The sequence below is a fragment of the Python bivittatus genome, unplaced genomic scaffold (genome assembly GCF_059951505.1).
Source record: "Python bivittatus isolate LINGU-HERP-01145 unplaced genomic scaffold, Pbiv_v1 ctg000340_np1212, whole genome shotgun sequence".
NCBI lineage: Eukaryota > Metazoa > Chordata > Lepidosauria > Squamata > Pythonidae > Python > Python bivittatus.
Window position 1 is genome coordinate 22,730,523 of NW_028277056.1, and position 19,703 is coordinate 22,750,225.

The 19,703-nt window shown below is 37.3% G+C and overlaps 1 protein-coding gene and 1 long non-coding RNA gene across 3 annotated transcripts in view; one reads left to right on the forward strand and one right to left on the reverse strand.

Annotated features, from left to right (window-relative positions):
* MTUS2 (microtubule associated scaffold protein 2) overlaps positions 1–19,703 on the forward strand; it is a 181,815-nt gene that overhangs the window by 155,336 nt on the left and 6,776 nt on the right. For both annotated transcript variants that reach the window (XM_088140698.1, XM_025169250.2), the window contains 4 exons: positions 3,383–3,449; positions 11,216–11,430; positions 12,671–12,776; positions 16,311–16,384. In XM_088140698.1, the coding sequence (XP_087996824.1) occupies positions 3,383–3,449; positions 11,216–11,430; positions 12,671–12,776; positions 16,311–16,384 (462 nt within the window). The remainder of the gene's footprint in view (positions 1–3,382; positions 3,450–11,215; positions 11,431–12,670; positions 12,777–16,310; positions 16,385–19,703) is intronic.
* Positions 459–19,688, reverse strand: LOC148216058 (uncharacterized). The gene is made up of 3 exons (XR_015796111.1): positions 18,787–19,688; positions 11,018–11,241; positions 459–1,142 (listed from the first exon to the last, which is right to left on the reverse strand). It is a non-coding gene; the product is annotated as an uncharacterized LOC148216058 (long non-coding RNA).

Here is a 19,703-nt window from a genome sequence, read left to right on the forward strand (position 1 = left end):
ACAGTGACTATGATTTCTTCTTCTTTTTTTATTGTGCTTCTTCTGGAGCTACCTTGAAAAGGCTTGTCTGCATTCCTATCAAGAGATATAGTTAACATTTCCTGATCTATTTTTTCTTAACCATGATGCTCCTACCCATGTGTGTTCCTTTCTTAATCTTTACAAGGCCTGCAATATGCACAAGAAAGTTATTCCTGTTATTCTGTTGTAATGTTAATGATATCTAATAATCATATTAGATATCTAAATCATATTCTCTTGTTTGGAGAGCTATCCTTTGTTGAGTCTTTAAGAGGTTTCCATTTGTGTATTTTTCTAGATGCTTCATAAGCTGAAGTCCTGCAGGTCAAACCCTTCTACTGCTAGGACCTAATTTGAGTGGGTCTCATGTTTTCATACATGTCCAATCATACCCTCATATAAACACACAACAGAAATCAGTATATATATTTATAGGAACCAAATAGCTACAGATCAAGGTATATGATGACCACATATTAACGCTAATATCAGTATAGTCACATAGCAAGCACTCAAAGCAGCTAACAAAATTAAGAACAAAATAGAATACTGTGTGTGTATGTGTGTATACATACACACACACACACAAATACACAAACACACATGCATGCATGCATAAAAAGAATGATAAAGTCAGTATAAAATCATCTAATGAAGCTTGGCAAGACATGAGTCTTTACAGATTATCTCAGTGGTGAAAGAGTGGGGGCCAAGTGCAACTTCTTAGGAAGTGCATCCAACAACCTGGGAAGAAGCCCTCTCCCTCATGCCTGAAAGATGGGTTTCTGACAGTGGAGTATCTTCAGAAAGACTTTTCCTGTAGATCTGAGCAGCTGGACAGGTTCATAATGGGAGGGGAATTCCATTAATCAGGTTTTAAGCCATTTGGGCTTTAAAGGTCAATGCCAACACCTCATTTATTTAGCACTGAGCAAATGTGAAGCAACATTTATCACAATGATTCGGTAGAAGCATCATATGATCTCTCAAAAGACCATTAGGATGCTTGCTAACATTTCTTTATTCTTATTTTTCCCATAGTTTGTTTATTTGAGTGTTCTTTCAAAATTCAGTTTTCAAAATTTGCAGTTACTCACTTTTATCCCATTTCTTTTCATGATCTGAAAATTTAAAATAAAGATACATGTGGTTAGAATTCTCGCTGGTTTTCTGTAAATCAATTATGTTCTGATATAGATGCCTTTCATATTTCTTCAAGCACAAAAAAACAAAAACAAAATAACATACTTAAACATTAAAACAATGAAGGTTATTTTTAATTCTCTTTTGGTTCTTTGCTAAGAAATGTAACTGTTTCTATTTCAATACCTTGTATAGGAATATTTTACTTATTTGGAAAAATGGGTGGTGCAAAAATTTTTGCATCCAAATCTTCTCTTATTTGTCTTTTCTTATATTATCTTTTAATTTACCACTGGGATAAATGTTTATGGTTTAAAGTTGGAAGAAGAAAAGTATTGGTTTACTTAGAGATGTATTCCTAACTGTACTCCCATTGATGAAAGTGAATGAAAAGCTATTTTAAATCCAGTTAAGTCATCATATTTACAAAAAGGTTAATGCAAAAGTTTATCCAAGCATCACTACCTAAAGAATACTCTAGTTCCTTTATATCCTTTGAGAATTTATGCCTATCTAGAAAAATAACAACCAAAGGTGAGATTTCACACATGCATCAGCTCCTCCAGAGAATATAGAAAGATGTGGAAATCCTGAATACCCCAAAACAAAATGGAATATTTAGGAGATATGATATGCATTGAGACATATCAACTACTTCAGTTAATTATACAGTGGAACCTTGATTTGGCAAACCGTGATGCAAGAGTCTTTGGTTGAAATAGATGAAATGACATAATTTATGCCATTTGCATACATGATATCACAGATAATCAGGAATAATAGACACTCCCTCCCCCAATTAATCCTAAAAATCAAGATTGCAGTATACAAAGAAATATTTAAGGGAAAAGCAGCACTGGCAGACATTGCACATCCCGGCTGAAAAGTCTACATGTACATGTAGGTTTGGCAAAAATACAACATCCTGGTTTCATACAGTAACATCAAAGAATAAGTACCCGTGAAGGTAAGCAACCTCCAGTAGGTGATAGAACTCAGAGAAGAAGAGCAATTGATGTTAAGTTATGATAAACATTGTATGGGAAGGAAATTCAGTACCTAAATCAAGTATCAGCATTGTAATCAGTTGTGAATAAACTTTCCCTTTCTGCGTGGCTTTAGGAAAGTCCTTAAGGTTACAAGGTTGCTTGGTGGCTTCACTTCTGGATATACAAATATTTTTGGTCCATATTCTTGGCAGTATCAGATACAGGACAATGTATTATCTTCTCTGGAATTGACAGAGAAAATTTACTTTTGATTTTGACAGTGGTAAGTTTCCTAAGAAATAAGGATTTTTATTTATTTTTTTTTTGCTAGTACCCATGAAGGAAATTTTGGGGGAAAAACTGGAACAAATCGGTGTCAAATTAATCTCCAGTTTATGAAATAATTGTATGGAAAAATATTTCCTGAATGCATTAAAACACACACGTACACACACTTCGTACTGAATAATTGAATACATGGGGCATAACAGTCCTACTTCACCAATTCCACAGGCAGAGATTTGGAAGAGAGGGAGGAGTGTCCTTTCTACTTTCCCTTTTTCCCTCCTATCCCTCTTTCTTCCACTGGTTCTTTCCTCCTAAAACCAAAGGAGGGGGTTGGGTTGGGTTGGGTTGGGTTGGTTTTACTATGGTTGAGCATCAGAGTCATCCAAATCCTACACTGACATATTGTTTCAGTCCAATTCTGTAGCTCCAGGAGGTATAGTAAGATCCTTACAAGGTGATACAAATCAGTGTGGAACTGTCTGAGGGCTTCTGGTATGATTTGTGCCCTCTGAGTACTGTTAAGAGATTATGCCAGACAAAAAAAAGGAGGGATGGTCAAATTTTGTTCCTCCATAAAATGTAAGAATTTACTGTGTTTGTATATTGGTTATGGTGCTGGACTGGAGCAGGGAGACCTAGGTTCTAATCTACTCTCAGCCAAAGAAGTTCCTGGGTGACTTTGGGCCAGTCCCTCTCTCTCTGCCAAACCTATTTCTCAGAGTTATTGTAGATAAGAATGGGAGGCGGAAGTACTATGTATGCCATCTTGAGCTCCAGAATGTAACAAACAAGCTATTGTTATAAATGCAGAGGCAACTTTGTGGATATAATATAACTACTGAGACTTGAACAGTTTGTTCAATTGAATTTAACCAACAAATTCATGGAAGTACTTTGTAGGAATAATCGAAATGATTGGCTATTTTCCATTGTTTTAACAGAATGAAAGTGCCTTTGTGAAAGAAAAGGAGCTCTCGGCTGAGCTTGCAAATGTCAAGGATGAAGTTGGTAAGTAGATGCTAAACAAGCAGTGTTAAATATTTTCTTTTCTGGTTACAGATATATTTCTTTAAAAAACAAGGTTCTTATTTGTTGTTCTGTGAGGCTAGACGATCTGAATACATCTAATAAGGTGTCATCTTAAACCGTGAGGCAGGTTTTTATGGTTGTCAGGGGACAATAATTTATTCTTAGTGGTTGCAGAGACAGGTTCATAACCATGCACAATAGAACTTATCATGCATTATCCTTAGTGTTCTCAGATGGTTACCTGTAAAGCTATATTGCTTGCTTTTGAACCACATTCTGCACCTGTCATAGAGGCTGAATATAATACCCATACTAGAGCATTCACCGATTTTGTTACTTACAGGCATAATTAGTTAACAATCGATAACTGAAGTCAAGCTGCATCAGCACCCAATATGGTGTGGCAACTGTGGTTAATATGATCACCACCACCCACTTTTTTTTAACAACAACAGCAACAACAATGGATACTCTGATTTGAAGTAGCTGTTGCCATCTTTAATACCATTCAATTTAATGTATTTAGGAGTCAAGGGGAATTCCAAGGTAATAAAAATGGTTGATGATAGATCTGCATCACTTAATCTGCTTGGTAAGCTTACAAATATGAGACAGAAGGCAGAGGTATTATGAGCAACAGTGCTCATGTTAATGCTCAACAGAGAAATATCACCACTGTCTTAATTTCCTCAGAAATAAAACTATCACGGTGATGCTAGAAGCAGAAAGTAATTTTTCCAGGGCCCTTTTAAATCAGGCTCCAGGCCAGGACTTAATAATTTTCACTGAGATATAAAATGTAGGAGAAAAATATTCACATGTAAATGATTATAGTCTTTGTTGAAAGTACTATCCATCCTTGTATCTGCCCATATTCCTGATTTGCAAATGTGGTGAACAAACAGAAGTGTAGAATCCAGTCCTAAGCACCACACTGAAAAGGAATCATACAATCAGGAACAAGGGCAAAGAAGGGCAATGATCAAGAGAGTGGAAACCTATTCTTGTGAAAAGAGACTAAGGAAACAGGATTTGACTGCCTGAAGAAACAGCCAATGATAGCACTAAATGAGCAGGCTCAAATTATCCTACTTGGGACACATTATGCAAAGACCCAGCTCTCTGGAGAAGGCTCTAATGCTGGGAAAGGTGGAAGGAAAGAGAGGAAGAGGATGAACAGCAGCAAGGTGGGTGGACTCAGTTACAGTAGCAACGAGTGCACTGTTGGGAGACTTAAAAGACCAGGTTAGAGATACATGGTCATGGAGAAAAGCTGTCTATGTAGTGATTTGAAGTCAAAAATGACTTGATGGCACATAATCAATCAAAGGGGAGTTACAGAACTATCAGATAGAGAGTATTTTGGTTATGGTGCTGGACTGGCAGCAGGGAGACCCAGGTTCTAATCTAATAACCTGTCTCACAGAATTATTGTAGATAAGAATTGGAGTAAGAAGCACTATGTATGCCATCTTGAGCTCCTGAATATAATGAACAATCATCCCAGAGTACAGACATGAAATAATAAGATACAGGAAGGCACCTTAAGGCTGAATGTTGGGGAAAAGTGACTATAAACAAACTTAAATGGTAAGGATAGTTTGACATCGGGACCAGTTACCAAGGGGACTGGTGAATTCATCTCCACTGGCTTTGTTCAGTCAGAGGCTAAGTCAGTGTTGTCCAAACTTGGCCACTTTAAGATGAGTGGACTTCAACTCCCAGAATTCCCCAGCCAGTTGAAGTCCACTCATCTTAAAGTGGCCAAGTTTGGACAACACTGGGCTAAGTAGATGTTTGTCAGGGATGCTTTAATTTGGATTTCTCCATTTGGTAGAAAGTGGTCTAAAGGCTCTGCCTAGCTCTTTTATTCTGTCTCAGGTATCTTTGCCCCTTTCTGACTGAAAAATCAACTCCTCATGCTGCATAGTCCATAAGTCCCCAATCAGCTTGATCACCAGCCTATGATTGAAAGGGGGGAACCAATATGAACTGGCTGCTCTAACATATATTAATTCTGTGAAACAGCTATTTTGTATACTGTATTTCCAGTCTGAGGACTGAAATAAGTATCTGAAAAACAGATTCTGAGTAAGAGAACTAAACGTCAGTGAACAAGTGCTGCTCTCCCAAACTGGAAAAATATTTTTTTTTCAATGAATGTAGGATTTGTCAATGGGAAAACTCATTAACTGTATTCAGTTCTGGGGATCTGCACGATAAAGCAAAATATTTTCGTGCATGCGTATGTGTCCTTATCTCCTTTTGAATGCAGAACATAAAATTATTTATGATACTCTGATTTAAAATGTCAATGCTACATAAATCAATTAAACCTGAGGTTTTGTCCTGGCCAAAGTCCATGGAAGAGATGGCTGAGGCACTGCTAATGCTCCAACTGAAAATACAAGTCTTGTAACACAGAAATGCACGTAATTATTGGTTTTAACTACTACACTGTTCTGTCCAGTACAAACATGAGTGATAATACTCTTGTGACATTTCACTTTTCCTCCTATTATAAGCAATACTGCATTTGGATTGATCTTTACCAGTAGGTCAGATACAAAGGGAAATCACATCAGCTCAACTCTAAGAAAACATTGTGATGGCATGTGCTGTGATTTAACTTCCAACCATCTGTCAGCCCAGTAGATGTCATTTTCCATGGAACTTACACGTAGCCTGTAGGTCAGTGATGAATTGTCCAAGGAAACAAAATAATATCTTGGCACTCCCTTAGTAGGATGTAGACTGTGTTTTCTTACGGTGATAGCTGTACCTAGTCATAGGTGGGGTTTCCTGCAGCAGTTTTTGTATGAAACGTAGATATGAGATTTAGGAGTTGTAGACTTGTTTTTGGCTCAGAATTTTAATGGTCTCTGTTACATAATTTCTTGAGTAGTGGTAAGGTAAATCTTCATTGTGGTCTTTGACCAAGATGTGTACATATGCATATATATACATAAAATACATGAAAGTCTACCAGCTTAATTTTTCTTTTGAAAAAAATGTCAAAGGGTTATTACACAAATGTTCTAATCTGTACAGATGTGTCTCAGAACCTGCAAGTATCTCAAAGCCTTTTGCTGATATCCCTAGCAAGCCAATATCAGCATACCAGATATGTTAGCAAAGTGTCTATAATGCAGCAGAAGTCTACAAAAGTTATTTGCAGACAGTTATCAATTTTACTTTTTTTTTTTTAAGTGGGACCTGCATTTTGTAGGGTAGAATCATCCTAAACAGGGTTCTGACTCATGACTATTGCCACCGCTGCCAGCAACTCTATTTTTCCAGGTTGTTTTGCTTTTATACACTGAGTTCCTTCCTGTAGATGGATGGAAATTTTTGTCTGGTTAAGGAGTCACTGGAAGAATTAGATAGCTCTTAATACTTTTACAAGTTTCAGGACTGACTAAGATATCCCATCAGTTACTATTGAATCCTATTCTTGAGTGGAAGATTTCTGTAGGTGAAGCTATTCATTTGAGTGCCTTGAAATAATGCTGCTAAGACTCGACAGAGGAGTAGTTGCTGACCATGATTATATTTCAGTGCTCAAAGATGGAAGCTGATGGCTTATCAAGAGGAAGGGAATGAAGTGTATGCATGCAGAATATCAAACTTTGCTCGGACGGGAGGGAGGGAGACTTCTCTCTTTATCAAGTCCTATTGCATTAAAGTTTCCTTTTGAATCTGATATAGAACAGAACTTTGTTAGATTGCTAATGATGTGAACCCACATTTTATGCTCAGCTTGCATCTATGAGTAAATGCCTTTTTATCACAGAAATGTCATAAAGAAATTGCACCCTGGATCCTCTAACAGTTCTCTCAGCTTGAAAGTAAAGTGTGTGTGCATAATAGTGTATAAGGTGACTTGTGGTTTGATATGGCAAATGCTGTTGCAGAAAACTAACACAAGGTTTCTAATGTTTATATAGGTTCATCCCTATCATAAATGTTATGTTTTGTAGTAGTGTCTCAAAATCTACATCTTTCTGCCTGCTTTCTGTTGGGTTTTAGATTAACGTTGCATAACTTCAGCAGGGATTCTTCTATTGGTGCAACCTATACCATGCCAGTCTCATTAAAGAGATGGTTGAATGGCAAGTTTCAATTTAAAGCTTGAATGGGTTTCAATTATACTGGGTCCCCAGTTCTGACTCTGAACTTATTTTTGTTTGATTGCTGTTAGTTCTATGCCACAATGACAGGTAATGAAAAAACACTAAAAGGTCACTGAACAAAATTACAGAATTATTTAAAATAATTAAGAAAACTAGCAAACAAATAAATAAACAAGCAAGCAGCCAGATGGAAGACTGGGTGATGTCGTGGTGATAGTGTTGTGCTAAGATTGGGAAGACTTAAATTAAAATTCTAACTCAACTATAAAGTGTACTGGGAGAACCTGGACTCTTTCCTGGGCTGATTAAAAGGTATCATTAAACTATGATTCAGCATTATGTTCCTGAGATGCAGCAAGCTTGAGACTCAAGTGCTCTCCTTTTCTTCCCTAGCATGGTCACTGTTAGTAGTGCACAAGTCAGGATCATAAACTATGATGTGATCCTAATGATATAGAACAATCCAGAATTTCCTAACTCAGAATCTAATGGGAAGATGCGCTTATCTGAAGAAATGCATGCCACAAACACATGCCACCATTTTCACTTCCCAACCCTTGAGAAAGAATTCTAAATGCATTCACAATCATTTTCACTGCTACTGATCTTGAAACTTTGGGAACAAGAAACAAGGAACTGTTGAAGGGAGAAGAAAATTAGTTTTCTACCCCCAGCTGCCACAAGGTCTAGAGTAAAAAAAAAAAAAGCCTTCATCTGCACTCCACAGAAGAAGAAAACTATATCATCTACCTCCTTGTTTCATGTTTTGATTGTTTGCCTGGTTTCATGAAAAAGCATCTGAGTGATTGAATATAAAGTCATCAAACCATTATTCCCCTCAAAGGATTTATTAGAGTAACCAAAATCCATAAGCTGTGAGGCAGGGTGAAGTAGGAGGTCCATCTAATGAGGAAACATACCTCTACAAGCTCCATGGAATAGCAGCATTTCAGAACATTGTGCGGGAAAAGTACTAGCTTCCCTTCTTTTTTAACTAACTCACAACAGAGCCCGAAATAAATCACCTCTACTTTCAACACTGATGACCAAAGAGGGATTGAAGAGATCTAATAAGAAGGCTGATGATAGAGGTCAGAAATTGAATACTATTGCATATATATTGTATGGGGTGTACCATGAAAAAAATGTACTTGATTCTTTCCACTTCCACTCTTGGTCTCACAAGTGCACTGATCAGCTTTTCCCAGTGTCAGCTTTTACTACTGAATGCTCACATTGGCCTTTATTTAGGAACTCCTGAAGGTCTTTTGTCTTGTCTTACACTAAAGAACCAGGCCAGGATTCTTGATGATGTCTTCTGCTATCTGCCTGTCTGCTTCTGCCATTTTGTGACTGACATAATTCAAGGTATCTGAGCTGCTATTTCAACTGACCTGCATATTTTCTATTACTGTCAAAGGGCATATCATTGAATTTTGGGCCAATCTGTACCAGACCCACTCTATTGGTTCCATGGCCCTCCCACTGTTGCATTGGAAAGTTTGTCTTCTTTTACAAATGGGGAATAACATCAATTTCTACTTGAGGTACTTCACTGTTCCAGTAATGGATGATGGTCTTCAATCAATATTGGATTTTCATGATCTTAATTATTTCCTGAAGCTGTTTGAAAGTTCTTGACTGTTGCCATCTTATTTCTTCTGCACTAATGGACATAGTTGGCATCTACAGATCGTCCTCATTTAGCGACCACAATTGGAATTGGCAAGTTGGTCATTAAGTGAAGCTGTCACTAAGTGAAGCCTTGCCTGTACTTATGATCTTACTTCCACTTTCCTTTGATTTACAGACCTGTGAAGGTCATAAATGTAAGATTATTCATAAAGTTACTTTTTCATCACCATCGTAACTGCGAATAGTCACTAAATGAGGCAGTTGCTAAACGAGAACTACCTGTATTAACTTGCTGGATGCCTGTTTTCACAGCTCAATAGTTTCATACCATCCCCTGCTTCTTTTTTTAAAACAAATTTTATTAAAGGATTTTGTACAGTAATAAAAGTAAACATTCAGATTTAAAGAAAAGAAAAAGAATAAAGAAAAATACAGAAAAGGTGAATAAGCAGAAAAAGTAAATCTCCCATTTCTTCATTGTATACTAAAGAGTTTATTTTATCAATTCTGCCTTTTAGTGTTTGGTTTGACCACAATGCTGCATTTTTGCCAATATATGGGAACAGTGGTGCCATATCTTTGTGGAGCACTGCAGTCATCCCAATTTGAGATTGGCTTATTGTTGTGATGTCTGCCCTGAGCTTTCTCAGCATATTTCCTGTGTCTTCCCTCTTTCATAAGCGCTTCAAATCAAGGTGGTTTAGAAAAGCTCTCAGTTGCGGGCTCTTGTAAATGCAGAAACGCTGGCATTTGGAACGTCTGTCTATCATTTATTCATTGATTTGATTTATAGCCAGCATTTTTACTCTAGCAAGTCCTCAAGATATTTAACAGTAATTAAAATGCAGATTGCAAAAATCTTTTTGAATCTAAGTCATGAGTTAGTTTCAGTTTGATGTTTTGCATATCTTGGGTACAAAATTCTACCATGGGTGTATTATCATAAATGGCTGCTTCAGTCAGCAATTCGTGGAATCTCTAATGTCAGGAATATATGAAGGGGACTGTGAAGAATGTTGCACATCTATAGAGCTAAAGCAAACATTTCTTCATTTTTTATTTGCTGTTTTTACTCTTGCATTTTTGCAAACTACCCAGAATTGTGACAGATTGGGATGGCATATAAATTTCATGTAATATTTCTATATATTCCTTGGGAGTATGTTAGAGTCATAGCTTTATGCAGTCTTTTCACTTACTAGTTTTTTCAAGTGACAAAATAGCCATGGGAACTTTCATTTCTTTAGTTATTTAACTTTGTTAACCAACAATGGTTGGCTCCAGATTCCAGCCACCCCTTGAAAAAGTGCTCAGGTACATTCTGCCTTACCAGCTGGCAGCATGCTAAGTCTGAAAATGGCCCCTTAAATATCCAATTTTGCATGAAGTAATGTTATTGAGAATATTGTTGAAAAAAAATAAATAAATGATAGTTCTAAATCAAGCTATTTGCTGAAAGGATTACAGTGGCAACATTAGTGAATTTGTCTTCCTGAGGTGCCAGCCAGTATCTAGAATTGCTGCATGTCAGATACACCCGATATTGGAAAAAGTGTTTGGTGTTCAGAATATAAAGTAAAGATAAAAATTTTAAAATACTATGTCCATGGGCAGAGGCAGGGGTGGTGGTTTTGGCAGTGCTCACTATGCAAGAGGTGTCCTAATGACAAGATGCAGAAGGAATTGATGGGATCTGCAGATCATGCTTAATCTGGTCTCTATAAATATATTACCAGATATGACTTCAGAACCATCTAGAAAGCAAATTGAGCCTCCTACCCATTGGTTGAATATGTCACTGGATGCTTTTCATGGAGGCAGGACCTGATTTACTCCTTTTGTGATAATGAGCACAGTCCATTTCAGGATGTCATGCCATTTTGCTCAAGGGAATATCCTTCATCCTTATTTTTAAAAGCAATCAATTCAGTCCTGGCTTTTCTGCAGATCCTTAATGTGTGGTTCTTCTGTCTTCAGCCCTCAACACAGGGAGATACGAAACACTACAAAAAGAGAAGGAGGAGATGGAAAAGAAGTTTGAGGGAACTGTGCAGAAACTGGGTTGGCAACATCAGGAAGAGCTCCAGGCACTTGAAGAACGCTTACAGTTACAATATAGTGCTGAAATAGAGCATTTGCAAGAGAACCATCAGGTCCAGCTTGACAGAATCAAGAGTCAGCATCAAGAACAGGTTGGTCATGTTCATTCAGTGTAAGTTCACTTGGCACTGACCACAATCCATGCTTTGACAGGCAGACTCAAATGTACACATACTATCTCTGTAAATTGCAGCTAAAACACAATTTTGGCTTTTGATCATCGAAACCATGCCCCATAATCCTGATGCCCAATAATCATCTGAAATTATAGATAGTGACTAGACAATGTTTTTCTTCATGGCATTCCATTTGTGGAATGCCCTCTCTAGGAAAACTCATTGGAACCAGGCAGAACCTTTTTAAAATTCAATTTAAGAATGGATTGAGCAGGTCAGGGAAAAATAATTTTACCTGCTGCTTTTTCTTGTTTATCTATTAATCTGGGAGTTTGATAGAGATAGTGGTATGGTATTTTATTAACTTGGTAAGTCACTCTAGTTGTACTACTTAAGAAATGCTTTAAATACAGATTGGGAAGACTGCAGTAGATAAAAATCATATATTGTGGTGTTCTGTCCAACCATGGCTTCTGGATGACTTCAGCCTGATGTAGGAAAGTGTAATATATAAACAGACCTTTGGACATGAAGGCTATAGCTGATAGGTATACAAAAAATCTAAGGTTAAATCTCTGGGGTCCTTAGGAAACCCCTAACTGGCAGACCTAAAGGGTGCAGCTTGTGCTATGCATGTACAAAAGTCAAATTCAACCCTGTCCTCTTCATATATCGTAGGAAAGACTCTTAACTGCAATCATGTAGAATCTTTGCAAGTCAGCTGTGGGGACTCATGCTTTCTGCCCTAGCTTAAGGCAGCCTGCTGTATTTCAAAAGATCCACAAATACAATAAAAGATTCATAGATGTCATTCATGTAGAGGCTAGTTGAAAGGTGGATTGGAAGAAAATCTGTTAATCAAGTTTTTGGCTCCTCAAGCAATTATCTTTATAGCTGTTAGGAGGAACTTGCTGAGAAAAATGTGATTCAGGAATATAAGAACTCTACTGGATTAGACCTATCAAGTCTAACCTCCTGTTTTTCATAAAATTCAACTGGGATATTACAAGAAACTCACAGAGATAATTGCTATGGTCTTTTCTGCTGTTGTTCCCCAGCAACTGGTATTTCCTGTCTCTAAATATATTATAGCGTATCACCATCATGGTTTCTAGCCATTAGGAACTGTATCATGAATGGATTTGTCCAATCGTTTTTTAAAGCCCCCATAGCTAGTTTTACCTATTCTTACATTTGTACTTTTTTATTTGAACAGGTGGAAGACATTGCAGCAACTCAGGAAATGGCAGTCTTAGAGATGGAAAATAGCCACGCAATTGCCATTGCAGAACTTCAGGATGAATATGAGCACAAAGTTCAAGGTAATTCTGTAATCCTGGCAAGCATTGGATTATTTTGGCATTTGAGATGATAATCTCTGAGGAACGTATCTGGCATCAAGAATGGGTTACGCAAATTGTGACTAAAACACATGCTGGCTGGGGAATTGTGGGAGTTGAAGTCCACACATCTTAAAAGTTACTAAGGTTAAGAAACACTGGATTAGATGATTGTTGGGGTTCCTTCCAACTGCACGATTCTGAGATTCTGGGATTCTGTATCAACTGCTGGAATTATTGTCCAAGAAGCATTTTTAAATAATTGATATTGTGTCTCTTATTTGTATGTTTACAGGCCATTCATTCAAAGCAACATAATTTTAAAAAGAACATATTTTGATTAGACTCATCAAGTTACATTGGACCCAATTCTCCACCTTGTCTCTCCAAATATTTTGCCTGTAATTCCCAAAACTCTTGACCATTGATCATTCTGATGAGTTGGGTTTTTTTTTTCCCATCCAAAATGTATAAAGAGTACTAAACTGTCTCTTCCTGCCATCAGGAATCCACATTAAATAACTCACAAGTCAATTTCTTGCTTATTTGTTTAACGTTTCACTTGTTAGAAGAAACCAGGATATATAGTATAAAGGAGTCAGTCAATAGGGGGAAACTATCTTATGCTGGTCCATTTTACCCAATACTATCTACAATGAAAGAAAATGTTTTGGGGGGCCTCAAGTGGAATTCTGCCTTAATCTTGCTAAGATATTTAAAACAGCAATAACAAGAATGCTAACCATTCATCTTCTGCACATGCTGGCACTGAGCTAAAGCCTCAGTAGAGCTCGCTAAGGGAATTGTAAAAGTTGCTCTAGTATCTTTTTGACTAGCAGTTTTATTATGACATGGTTTCCCTAGCAACAGCTTCTGCCTGGGGACTTATAATCTATCAAAGATAAGCAGGATAAAGTTAAAGGCAATGGAAATACCCACTAGAATAAGAGAATATTTGTCTATCCTAGATAGGGCACTGCTTTAGAAATGAATGTTTAGCAACAGTTCTAAGATGGGAATTAATATTGGAAGTATCACTGACTTTCATAAGCAATATGCATTTCTGTGTGAGGAATGGATTTCTAGTTATTAAATATCAATACAGCTTCTCAATGATTACACACTCTGACCACCATTATTAATATTTTGCAAAACTATTTTGGTGCATATTAAATGCATTTTACAGTCAATCTCTGTCATAAATGTACTTCTCACCATTCTTCAATAAACAAAATTCCACCCCTTGTCTAAACTATGAGGATGTTTGAAGAGTAATTGCAAGAATTAACACATGCATTGCTGTTCACCAATCATGTGAGGTTTATGCAGTTCTAGATTGCCCTCTTGTGAGTGAATTTAGCACTGAAACAGGTTTTTATTATTTATGAAGTCACGGATTTATAGCAATTAGTTGGGTTATTAAATTTTAACACATAATCCTATGGGTTATTAAACCACAAATTACTGAGGGTCAACAAAATGTCACATCAATATTACAGAGGAGGGGGTATCTTTCTTTCCACACTGTATAGGCTATCAGCTGAGTTTGTAATAGGAATTTCTCCTAAATTCACTACACATCAACAGCTATTCATTCAGCAGTTCCAGATAAAGTAATAATCACCCAAACTATTGCAGTTTTCATTAAAAAGCATATTAAAACGCAATCATTGGCATGCTTACTCAGAAATAAGACTAATTTGATTCAAGAAGGCTTAGTTCTAAGTGTGTGCATATTTGATTGCAGCGTTCAAATTGCTAGCCCAAAATGAGATTAAAAATGCCCCCAGTTGACGGTAATGACATAACTAACCTGTTTCTCCAATTTCCCCATGTGTCGCAGCCTTCCTTGAATTGGTATCCTGCAGCATGGCTGGTTGGGACTGGTAGAAATTATGGCCAAACACATTTCAGACATCTGTTTGGGAATGGCTGGTTTAATCTAAATCACTCAGTATTCACTTTGTCTTTTTTGGTTGACCAATAGATGGTTCTCATCTGGGTTATTTTAAGGTTTTAGGCTAAAACATGCTCCCTCTATAGATAGCTATATGAAGTCCTAACAAACACTATAGATAGATAGATAGATAGATAGATAGATAGATAGATAGATAGATAGATAGAGGATGAAAAGGAAGGAGGGAGGGAAGGAAAGGAAAGGAAAGGAAAGGAAAGGAAAGGAAAGGAAAGGAAAGGAAAGGAAAGGAAAGGAAAGGAAAGGAAAGGAAAGGAAAGGAAAGGAAAGGAAAGGAAAGGAAAGGAAGAGAAAAACTAAAAGAAAAGAAAAAAGAGAAAGATATTCCCTGTTTGTTAGGACACCAGTCATTATTTGAGAATTTCTATCTGATCTTGGCTATTAATGTCTGATTACCTCTCTCTTATATTAAAGCCTTGGAATATAAGGGGAAGATGTTATTATTTCATAACTGGGGCAGTCACACATTAAGATGTGTGATTCTGTAGCACACACAAGACTCTTTAGTAACTATCCCAGTATCCATATTTTTTCATTTCAAGAGCCCATGAAATAAAATTCACATCTGCAGTAAACAAGAAATACTTACAGTCTTTAAGGAGGATACAAGTGTTCTGTAACATATATTTTATTTAAGTCCTCCTAGTCCTCATAATTATTCTGTTTGTTTTTCCAAATGTTTGCTAATTTTATACTTTTAATTCTATGTATTTGGAATATAGCGTATCCAAATCTTTGTCAGTTATGCGTACAACTTTAAAAAAATGCTTTTCCAGCAAAGAATGATGGATGCCAGTCAATTTCATTTGCTGCTGCCTTTATCTTTTTGTTTAAATGTTTAAAACCACTTAATAGCTGAAGCTCTCTGGGGAGTTTACAATAAACATATTGAAAGAAACAATTTAAATAAAAATGTATACCATCAAATCAAATGCAAAATGAGAACACCATACAAACTAGGCAGCAGCAAGGCAGTTATCCAAAATCTAAAACAATACAAATTAAAAGCCAGTTAAAAGCCAGTTAAAAAAACTGTTAAAAAAACAAAAAAAAAGTAGTTTAAAAACCTAAAACCAGTTTAAAAAATCAATTAAAAAACCTAAAAAAAGGAGATCAGGAAAATTGGCTTAAAAAGCTACCTAATTATTTTTAAACATTTACATCCTTATCTCTAGTTTATTAATCTGATGCATAATCAGGAACACTTGGGAAGAGAATCTGGCCACCAATTCTCAGATTCTAAGAATTGGGCTACCAATAAATTAAAAATATCAGAAATAAAATAAATAGAAATATAAACTGAAGGTTGGCTATGCACAGGACTGGAGGAAGGAAAAATACAGAAGCCCTGATACTCATTTGAGAATAATATAGTATCATTCCATAAACTCAAGACTTTGGGCACATTTGCAAACAACAGATATGATCTGAGTACCACGAATTTCTGAATATAATAACGGGCAATTGGGCTATGCTAGCACTGAGCTCCTCTGATTAAGCTGTCATGAAGTATGTGTAATTTTTTTAAAAATTCTATCTAGAAATGAAGTCTGCTCATGAGCAGGAAAAAAGAGAACTTGAAGAAAATTTTGAAAAGTTGCGCTTGTCACTCCAGGTTAGTACTTTATTCATATGCTGGTCACAAATGTTGCTTGTTGTATTATGTGTGTCTCCTGGAAGAGCAAAATTCTTCCAGCAGTTCAAAAGCAGAAGCACGAAACAGCCTCTAAGGCAGCTTTTGTCAACCTTGGCAACTTTAAGATGTCTGGACTTCAACTCCCAGAATTCCCCAGCCAGCATGCTAGCTGGGGAATTCTGGGAATTGAAGTCCAGATATCTTAAGATTGCCAAGGTTGAGAAAAGCTGCTCTAAGGTATCCTGAGGAGAACGCTATGGCGCTATTTGTGTCTGTTATGATACCTCCTTGCTTCCCTTCCCACCAGCCTCACATGTCAATTATTTCCCTGATTGGTGTTATAAGATTGCACACAGATGATATTTAAGAGTCTCCCAAAGGTTAGGATTCCTTGGGAAAGATGTGTTTATTCCCCTGTTTCAAATCATTTTTGAAGATCAACTCACATAATATTTAAAGGCAGCAAGTGAGGAATATGCTGGAAACATTAAAGCATTATTTCTCTATCTTGGATCCTGGTTCACTTTTATTGATTACCTGGATGAAGGGGTTGAGGAAATGATTATCACATTTGCACAAAACTGGGAGGACTGGCTAACATTTTTAGAAGAGAAAGGGGGGATTCAAAAAGATCTAGGCCATCCTGGACAGGAAGAAACTTAGCAGGGAGAAATGGAAAGCCTTGCTAAAGAGACCATGTTGTTCTGGGATGAATTCACAGGATACAGTCCAGATCACAGGAAGTAATTGTCCTACTCTATTCTGCTTCATCAATCCCACTTGGAGTACTGTGTCCAGTTTTGGACACTGCAGTCTAAAAAGGACTTCAGAAAGCAAATTCAGAAAAGGGCTAACAAGATTGTGAGAGGAGTGGAAGCCAAATCCTATGAGGTATAATTAAAGGAATTTGGTATGTTAAATCTTCAGCAGAAAAGGCCGAAGGGAGATATAACAGTCTTTAGATATCTAAAGAGTTATCATTGTAAAGGAAGAACTGGACTTGTTCTCTGTCATCCTGTAGGGCAGGACCAGAATCAGTAGCTTGAAATGACAGGGAAGTTGACTCAGGTTAGATTTTAGAAGGATTTCCTAATGGTAGAAGCTGTCAACCACCTGGAATAGGTATCTCATGAAATGGTATGTTCCCTTCATTGTAGGTCTTCAAGCAGAGGTTAGGGAACTATCTGTCCAGAATGCTTTAGTGGACCCTACACTGAACAGGAGGTAGTATTAGATGACCTCTCAAGTCACTTCCAACTCTGTGGTTTTGACAGAAACTATTAAGAGTGCTCTGCCTATACATTCATGATATCTGAGCAGGCAAGGACTGACTTGAAGCCATAATGCGCAGCTTATGTCAGTCCCTTTGTAAAACAGGCTAATTCCATGCTTGGAGGCAGTAAAAAATGAAATTGAAAAAGGAACTGCTAATATAATAATGCCCTTATACAACTCTCTGATGAGACCACACTTGTGCTATTTGCTCAGTAATGATTTATAGTGACTTCCAGCTATCACTGGGCTGATAAAACTGTACAAAGAGAGGCTTTATATCACTATAGCTGTGGCTGGCCATGCTAGAAGACACCATAAATTACTAGTAAGGAAATGTCCTTGGTGTATTGTGTACAGTTCTTGTTATCACAACTGAAAAAGGATATTACAGAGCTAGAAAAGGGTGGGCAAAATTATGAGAGCGCTGGAGCAGCTCCCAAAGACTATAGTTATGCTGGAGAAGATGGACTAGCCTGATCCAACAGGGCTCTTCTGAGGTTCTGATGAACATTGGAATCAAGCATGTATACCCAGACATATATGTAAGCAATCAACTATTCATTTATACATTACCTTTCTTCAACTCACTGTAAAGGCAGATTTCAAAAGGTTAAGGTGCATTAAAACCAAATTTAGAACATGATAAATACCACAGTATAAAAGAGGCAGGGGGAAGAAGGACAAATGACTAAACATGTATTGTGACACAAACTTCACTCCTTATATATTTGTGTTTGCCGTTGCAAAGCAAATAAAAGGTGCTTGCAGCATCATGTCACAACACATATTTTGGCATTACTGCATCACAGTTAGGAACAGACACTTATGGCTATTACTGATATAACCCAGTATTTTGAAGTACTGTATTCAGTGAAACCTACTTTTCCATGACGGAATAATAGGAAAAAAGAAATGAACACAATGTCTCTTTCATGCATTGGCTATATTCATATATCATGCTGTGTCACAGTTTATTTTACCTATGGTTTATTCAAGAAGCCACAATTGCCACATTAACACAGCATGCTAAACCCCATAGCTAAGCAAACCACATTATGACATGGACCAGGCTGGTGGGGTGCATTTTCGAAGGGTGAAATCTGTACCTTAAGCCTTGATACTTTTTGCAACTCTGGCTTAGAATGATGGGCCAACACAGACACTTGGCACTTCTTCAACCAGCACAACTGCTTTCCAGACCTGCAGAAACATTGAAACTGCCAACTTCATGACAAGGACAAAGAGTCACTTATGGCCTCAGACTGCTGTAAATCCTGGAAAAGCAAAGCAGAACAAAAAATCTTTTAACTCTTGAATAGACAAGAAGAAAATAAAACAACTTGCTTATGCGTAGGCACACTCTCACACCCATACATGCACACGCCATATCTTTGTTGTTGTGTATTCATCTGGTTGTATAAAAAAAAAATCAGAGCAGTTTCTATGATGGAGATCTTAAACACTATCAATCCACCTTTCTCCTCAGAAGACAGGCTAGATTGGATATCTAAAGGCTCTGAGGCAGGAGGCAGAATGCATCAGAACTTCTTGTAAACTTGGAAATGGATAACCTGCCACCTCTATCAAGCTGCAATATTTCAAAGAAAAGCCTAGTTTTACTCCAGCACCAAATGAACTGCAGTTGAGCTCAAAATAAATTGGCTTAGCTGCTGAACAGAGATAACAATTCAAGATCACAGAGGTTCAAAGCTAGCATAGAGGCCGTGTGTGGAAATGGCTAATGTCTTGTGTAATGGCATACAAAAGCGAAGGCAGGAAGGCCGTTTCCCCATGCCCCATACTTTCAATCCAAAATGAAGAACCATACCCAACTTGGTCACGCAGGCCACAAGAGGACTTATAGAGAGGGGGAGTACGGAAGAGAGAATGGAGCAAGTGAGAAAGGAGGTGCCAGTGCTGTTGCTACAGCTCAGTCACATACTCCTCCACTGCTCCTCCATGTCAGGCACCTCCTCCTCCTCTCAGTTAGGGAAGGGATACTATCTCAGTGTTTTCAACCTCA